This window comes from Sinocyclocheilus grahami, unplaced genomic scaffold, assembly GCF_001515645.1.
Source record: "Sinocyclocheilus grahami isolate Dianchi unplaced genomic scaffold, SAMN03320097.WGS_v1.1 scaffold1945.1, whole genome shotgun sequence".
Taxonomy (NCBI): domain Eukaryota; kingdom Metazoa; phylum Chordata; class Actinopteri; order Cypriniformes; family Cyprinidae; genus Sinocyclocheilus; species Sinocyclocheilus grahami.
Genome location: NW_015507124.1, coordinates 22306 through 30694, shown reverse-complemented (window position 1 = coordinate 30694; position 8389 = coordinate 22306). Strand labels below are relative to the sequence as shown.

The 8389-nt window shown below is 36.3% G+C and overlaps 1 protein-coding gene across 1 annotated transcript; it reads right to left on the bottom strand.

The window, feature by feature from the left end:
* Positions 1-786: 786 nt before the first annotated feature.
* LOC107573448 (complement C1q-like protein 2) lies at positions 787-1261 on the bottom strand (the record flags this gene model as incomplete). Its single annotated transcript, XM_016259882.1, has 2 exons — positions 787-1092; positions 1180-1261. Coding segments are annotated over 2 exons (366 nt in total), but the record flags the coding sequence as incomplete, so codon positions are not given.
* Between the last annotated feature and the right edge of the window lie 7128 nt (positions 1262-8389).

The window sequence follows — 8389 nt, the reverse complement described above, 5'->3', positions numbered from 1 at the left end:
GTGCCCGTCAAACACCAGCTCGCTCTGCTTCGCCATCGGCACCGCCTTTGTCCATTTTTTTTTTACTTTTGGTGAAAAATTAAATGTAGCGAAGTTGAATACTTTAGTTTTATTCTACTTAAGTAAAAGTACCACAATTTAATTATACTCAAGCAGAAAAAGTGTAAAATGTACTCAAGTACTGTAACGAAAGTATTTGTAATTAGTTACTTTCCACCTCTAGTATTAGGCACACAGACAAAATGAGTGTACTGCAGCTTACAGAGAGCCTCATCATCTCATGACAGAACCGTCAAACTGTGGACAGACGCAGTAAGAAACAGGTATTTTTATTCTTGCTTCTATGCATGGTGTGTATTCCATTTCCTTTGTTTCTCACCAATTTTCTATATTTCACAGGTGGGCTAGTTTGCGTATGGAGGCCCTGTCAAGCTAGAGGTGAACCCATGAATTTGTTTGTGCTGATACACAGAGTGAGCTTGTGCTTCCTGTCTCGGAAAGGTTGACTTGCTGAACATCAGTTAGAAGGACACAGTCATTATTTGTAATCGGTTCCATCAGTTGTAATGTTGCAGTCTGCACATTTTATTTTTACATGAATAAAAATGTAATTTAAAAATTTAGTGTAACTGGTGCATTTTGCACCAATTACACTACTGCCTTAAAGCCATATTTTAGAACATTTGCATTGATTTTATTATATGAATTTGACAGCCACTTGATTATATAGATATATTCAGTTACATTAAGTACAATGATTTAAAGATTTTAAGGACATGCTTTTGATTTTTTTTAGTGGTCGGCAAGCTCACATGGGGAAAAGCAGATGTCCACTGAATGTGCTGTGATGTTCTCCATTGTCGAAAATCCATTGTCCAGGATAGAGATTCACCTTCATTTGATCCCCTTCTTCTGGCAGAGGAGAGACTCCATTTGAAGAGCTGATAAAACCGCTTGCTTGCTGTCCATGTGTAGAAATGATGTACTGGTCATTTTTAAACAGGCCTGCAGTAACGGCGCTCTCTGGACTTCCAAAGGCCTTGGAGAAGACCCTGAAAGCATACGCTCCCCTCACAGGTGCTGTAAAGATTCCTGTAACAGTGATTAATTAGATGCATTCAAATGAGAGCATTATAAAAAACAACCACAGATACAGTCACACTATATGAATAGATTCACCTGTGTTTGGATCATAGGCGTCTCCAATATTAAGGAAGACATATTCATAAATCAGGGTGTGTAGACCATTATGAAAGGGTATTCTGCCCTCGTAAAAGAGTTCCCCTTCTTGAACTAGGCAGATAGATAACTCCTTCCACAGTGACGTTGAATTGACGCATGGATTTATTATGACCCCCAAATATAAGTGGAACAGAGTAAAACTGAAATACAAAAAGATGAAAAAATAAGTTTCTACAGAATGTGCATTAAAGATAAGTAACAGTACACTTAAGGGATAACTGCATATTCTATACACAATAATAACACAAATGCATGTAACACTGTACTGAAAATAACCTCTCTAAACATAAAATTTATCCTGAATAACATCACCAATACCAAATATAAGATGATAAAGTTCTTGTAAACACTTTAATACTTACAAAGCTTCTTTAAATGATTGCCAAGATGATGAAAAGATTGAAAATAGCTGCTTTAACCGTGTGACTATCAGCATCAACTGCGTAAAACAAGATGCTATTAAAGTCAGAGGTTACTGTCAAAACATAGAATAGCACCACCTAGTGGCTCAAATTAACTACACTAAACTAAACTACACTGGAAACAGTACAAAGGGTCCAACGCTTTGTGGTCCGAAAGAGCTCAACAGAGAGGCTGAGAAAGCCACTTCAGGAGCTAAAACACAAACATAAAATTTAGATTACAAATTCTCTCATGTTCACATTGTTCAAAAGTAGTCTCTTAAGGCTGCATTTATTTGTTTAAAAAAAAATAATAATAATTAAATAATTTATTCTTGTGATGGCAAAGCTAAATTTTTACCAGCCATTACTCCAGTCTTCATTCTGCAGAAATGCATTCTAATAGTGGATTTAGTGCTCAAGAAATATTTGTATAAATTCTCAAGATTTTTGATTATAGTTCGAAACCTGCATTTATATGGAACAAATAGTAATATGTCTTTACGGTCACATTTGATAAGTTTAATGCATTCATTACTGAATAAAAGTATTCATTACTATACCAAGAGTGTAACAAGCTCTGTACATTTTAGAAAAACAAAAAACAAAAATCACAATTCAACAAATAAATGAATCCTGACTCATTTAACTTGACAAATTTACAAAGTTGTAACAGCCTTAATTTTGAAAGGGAGTTTACAAATTGTAATTTTTTACCTTGATTCTGCTTCATTAGTTCATCCATTTTGATATTTGTGTCAACTGTTGTTTTATTCAAAATCATCAGTTCTTCTGCTTGTTCTAAAATAATAAACAAATGTTTAATGCATACGTGGACAGTGAATATAAGCTGAAGAAAAAGATCTAGCTTCTTAACCTTTTCCAAGTAGTGATATGCAATTTAACTATTTTATAATCTTTCAGTAGAGCAATATGGTGTTATAAACATTTAGAAATACACGAATTACTGAAGGAAAGAGAAACACAAGAACTACAACTGAATTCCAGCCACAGCCTTAGATGAAATCAACTGAAATAAAAGACATTAAATCTTTCAAGATCTGATTAAACAACTCCACAGCTTCACTCGTTACCAACTAGTTTGACTTTATTTCTGTCAGGGGTGTATTCCAGAAGGGAGGTTCAACAAACTCTGAGTGAAAACTTGAACTCTGGGTTAACAAACCCCAAACAGCTGAACAGAGTTAGTTCAATCCACTCTGAAACTGTGTCCCAATGTGAACCCAGATAGCATGTAGTAATCGGCCCGGTAATGCACCTTAACGTTGGATGCCACCCACCATAAAACAAGAAGAAAAAGAAGAAGTAATCGGCCCGAGCTCGGCTGCCCTTCGGCTCAGACTCGGCATCACCGAGTGTGGCCCGCAGCTCGCTCTCGCGCATGTGTTTGTGATGCTGCTGTAAAGAACTGGTCAGATTCCTGTTCAGCAGCCCGCTGTGGGCCCCAATACCGGCGTGAAATGCGGGGCACGTATGGGTCCCACAGTGTGGGGCCTGGGCGGGGCCCGAGTGGGACAGTCCAAAGTGTGGGCTGAGTGTGGGCTGGCCCACACAAAGCAGAGTGAGCCCCCATTGGGGCCAGTTGTGGGTCCATAGCATGCTCACATTGTGCTGGCCCACAGTTGGCCCGCAGTAGGGCAAAGTGTGGGGAAAGTGTGGGCATAATGTGGGCACCCTGGGCAAAGTATGGGCATACTGTGGGCATAATATGGGCATGCTGTGAGACACATTCTTTAGGCCAACAGTATGCCGCTAGAGTGTGTCCTGTGTTTCCTTAACAAATAACATAGATAGTTTGGTCTGACAGATTAATTTACACCTCTTGGCCCCAGTTGCCCATAGAATATCCAACTTTCCAAAAAACTTGTTTAGGGCCATGGCTTGGTTGTATTTCATACCTGCAGAATACCTCAAAATTACTATTAATTCATATGCAGGACAATTGCATTTGTTAAAAGTAGCAGTAATAAACTGAAGGTCATGTTTTTCAAATAATTTATTTACAGCAATTAATAATAATAATAATGATGATAATAATAATAGTAATAATAAAAGTTATAGAAATAATAATCCAAACTGTACAGTTTATTGGAATAGACTTAAAGGTTTATCATGGAAGGCAATTTGGACCTTGCCAAACAAATACCTATTGGTAAGCAAAGTGAAGTAACTTTTTTCAAATGTTACACAGACACTACCCAGTAAATTATTTTCTTGTTATTTTTAAAAATGATATTGGTTTGAACTGTTCTTTTTGTAGTATGTTGACAGATTTTGTTTAATGTATTTTGGTTTTGCTCACATGTTTATGATTTGCTTAGAACAGATTTTATTTGGTTTTACAAGTATAAATATATATATATATATATATATATATATATATATATATAACATTTGTAATTCCTTTTACAAATAAAAGAAAAGTACTACATTATAAATTACATTTTTATTTTTTCTATATTTTTATATTTCATATCATTAGTGTAAGTACATTAAAACCCAGTCTTTGTTTTGGTTCTTGAAAAATAAATTCTAATTTATGTTAAGACATAAAAAAGCAAGGCTGTCACTATCTGTGAGTCCTTTAACATATTTACATTAAAAAATCATATAAATAATTATATATTATAATAATAGTGTTCTCATAATTTTGACCACCGTATATTTATGTATATATACATGTACACATATACAGTGGTGGTCAAAATTATTAGAACATTAGTATTTTTTTAGCAGCTAAAAAAATTATTATAGTTATTCTTAGATAGTTATTTCAATATTTTACTGTAGTGTGTCAGTAGGAAATATCTGTTTAAATTTTCTTTCTTGAAGCGTCTTGGAGACGTGGACACTGTTCTTCTGGATTGAGTCCGTCTCAGTTTGTTCTGTTTCTTCATGTAATGATGATGATCAGATCAGATCTCTGTGTGGAGCACTGGCTGCTGTCAGACAAAATCTCACTGGATTATTACAGTTATTGGCAAAATTTTATGTCTGGAAATGTAAACTGATATTTCCATATACACACAAAAAAATTTTTTTTAGCTGGTGAAAATACTAGTGTTCTAATAATTTTGGCCACCACTGTATATATAAGTGTTTTATGTATTTATGTATCATTGTGATCCTAACTGTACTTTTACTATGTTTGTTCTGTTGTTGAAGTTCATAAAAAAAATTTCTGGGGATCATTTAATCAATAACACAACAGATAATGCTGTAATTCAAGATCTCGCACAACAATTAATTAATGTATATTTGTCTTTAATCTGTTACACTGGATTAATGAGTAACTTCCAATTAAGATCTAAAATGACAATACATTTTCTCAGTTGCAAACATAATGTCATCTTTCTCCATGCATATAGGCTACCTTTAAAAATACATTGAGTGAGGCATGGAGCTTAAATACAAAACAACCCTGTTGTATTTGTTATGTTAACTACTTATTGAAAAATGCAAGACAATTTTTACATGACTAAATATTTTTACTGTGTGTGTGTGTGTGTGTGTGTGTGAGAGTTCGACCAATAGGGAGCACCGGGATAATGTAATCACGTGACTGGATCATACATACACATCAACACAACATTCAGTCAATGGATGGAGTGTGTTCATGTGTTAGAAAAAAAATCTGCTCTTAGACCTCTCTTTGCTTTTTAAATCTCCTCATAAGCATAGTACCCATAATCATAATCAATGACCCTGTCTACACTGGCTACAGACAGTAGACAAAAAGCAGGGGCATTAATACTCTTTTCTTTATATGCAGTGGCGTTAGCTATGACATAAATTGTTTGTTTACTGACAAGTTGTTTACTTAGACATACAATGATCCCTTTAATTCCATACGGCTCCATGTTCATATTGTGGGCATGGCACAATATCATACAACTATTGCCCTATCAGGTTGAACATATGTAACTTGGGAGTTACAAATTGGACATGCACTGACGCTACTTCAAAAATGTAATGCTTTGGTGAATCCACCTCAAATATAAAGTGACGTTTTCTAAATTGCTTACTTGTTTTATAGAGTGAGCGAACTTTGTATGTTTCCCAGTCAGCTCCTGGTTTCTCATGTTGCAGCTGTGCTCTTTTTATGTAACTGGGAAATTTATATGGAGGCCAATAGCAATCATTTTCTCCAGCCATCCACCTACTGCTTACAACTTCCACCTCTCCCCATCCCAAGAAATCCACGATGTGGAAAAATGGTGAGTTCATCTTATGTATTAAAGGAAAGATAAGACATAGAATGGTTATCTAATATTGCACATTATAAATGACAAACATGCAAAGTAGAATTACTTCTGATCAATAATAACTTGTTTTTTATGTCAGTGTAGTTTGACATCTTGTGTAAATGAGCCAAGTCATTGATATTTATGTATGTAGAGGAGTGAAGTGTACATTTTTAATACAATAATTAGAAGAATTAGTTCATTTTAATAATTATTTATTTATATAGAACCAATGTACATTATAACAAACTATGTTTGTCAATTTCATTATTAATAAATTAATTCATTTATTTATTTAGACAGAATCACTTGAGGTGCAACGTTCAGTGCAACTGAACTACATGTGACACATGCAACTTTCCTGAAGAAAGAATCAAAAACAGGCAGGCAAAGATACACTTGTAGTTGAATACAAACTCTAATGCAAATGCAGCAATGGGGTTGCTGCCCATCCAAATCCAAGTGGAAGCAAAACATATTTTGCCTCAATATCAGAAAGCTTATAAAGTTTGACCTCTGCAGCAAGCTCACAAGCTGTGAAGATGCCAATGTCTGGAGATTTGATCGGCTCGGTGTACAGTGGGGCCAGATCTAGAAACGGTCTAAGCAGAATGAAAGTCTCTTCTCTGATGGTGTCAAACAGGATATTCTCAACCAAGCCAAGTTGTCCATCAATCATTACACAGTTGTCTCCCATCTTGCATTTTATCACAGCATTTTGAAGTCTGGCCCACTTGTACTGTAGTCTTAAAGCATAATCTGGCACTGTTGGTCCGCTTGAATGCTTTCCACCAAGTTTGGGTTTGTCTGTGTGGAAAGTGGATATCTTCTGTGTGGACTGCCTCTCTACAACATGTGTAATTTGCTGAAGAATATGTTGAGGCTTTCTGACCTTTCTTTTAAGGTGGCCCAGGAAGTTTTCAAAAGGAAATGCAGACACACAATCTAAGGGACCAAACCTCCTCACATCATCTGCTAGATGACAGAGAGAGTGCAAATTGTAGACCATCTCCTCAATGCCATACAAGTTCCTGAACTGTTCAAGGAAGTATCTGATCAGGTTATCTGCATAATCGCAGTAATGGGCACACAGATAGATGCTGATGGACAGTGAAAGAAAGTTATTGTAGAGTGAAGTTGGGAGAATGTCTTTTAGTACTACTGGACCAGTGTACAAGAGAAGCTGTCTAAATTCCGTAGCTTTCCAGCCATCTAATATTGAGAGTGACCTTGGCTTTCATACAAACTCACAAGGTATGTATTTTGACATCTCTACAAGTTTTTCGGAGATGGCACTGATCTTAATGGAGCTCTGTCTGTATTTTAGGTCACCTTTGGTCCAAAAATTCAGCAACTTCCTTGTGACACCAAGGCAAACAACATGCATATAGTCAAGCACGAACTGTGTGACCATTCCTAAATGTAATGTGCTCAGTATTGAGTGACCTCTGTGATGATTTTCATCATGCTGTTCGGCAAATGACTCGTCTTTTCTCCGGCTGGCATGTGTTTCAGGAAACGTAATTTTTCGTCCCACAGAGGATCCCTCCTGTGTGCAGCGATCACAACCACTATAGCCTCCATGCCCCTTTGTTTGTTTTATAAATGATCGTGCTGGAGCATCACAAATAAAGCAGTCCAGGGACAAAGACAACTTCCTCTCATCTACACTGAAACCTTGTTCAAGAGTGGAAACCTCCTGAACAAAGTCTTGAAGATATTGGTTCGGATTGCATGGTTTGCTGTTTCCACAAAAGACCCCTACAACAAATGGATCCCTTTCAAAAGGAAATTTCCTTAAAATTGGCCAAAGTTGCTTTGGAGAACTCTTGAATAATGGTAGTCCATCCACGTTCAACTGCAATTTGATTGTGTCAGGTTGTGACAGCAGACTTTCTTTGTTTTGGAGCAAATGTTCCAATATGCCAAAATGCACATACTCCCCACCATCCATTGTTTTCACCTCGCGTGAATCAAAAGTTCGTAAACATTTTGGGAGTGAGGGGATGTGTTTGTTTAAAATTTTAAGTAGGCTGTCAGCTGCATTTTGTGTCACACCAGACTCTACCACTCATTGACGCAGTTCATCTGGCAAGTCTTCAAAGTTGTCAGTGTCATGTGCGTCACTGAAAAAGTCTTCCTCTTCACTAAAATTGCTGAGACAGTCACTGAATCTATCATCATCATCAATGTTGCTGTCAATGTTTTCTGTGTTGTTTTCAAATATTGAGATGGTATCACAAGTCATGTCTTCATCCCGAGATGTTTCAGAATTTGCCAAAAGAGATTTCTTGGGACTAGCCACTTGGGTTTCAGTGCCATTTTTTTGTGGAGTTTGGAGCTCTTGAAGAATATTCCGGACACACCTCCATTTGGTAACTGAACTCACACCTCCAAATTGTGCCATGTTTCTACAAGAATTGAAGCACAAACATCTAATAAAATGTTTCACATACACACATATATATATATATATATATA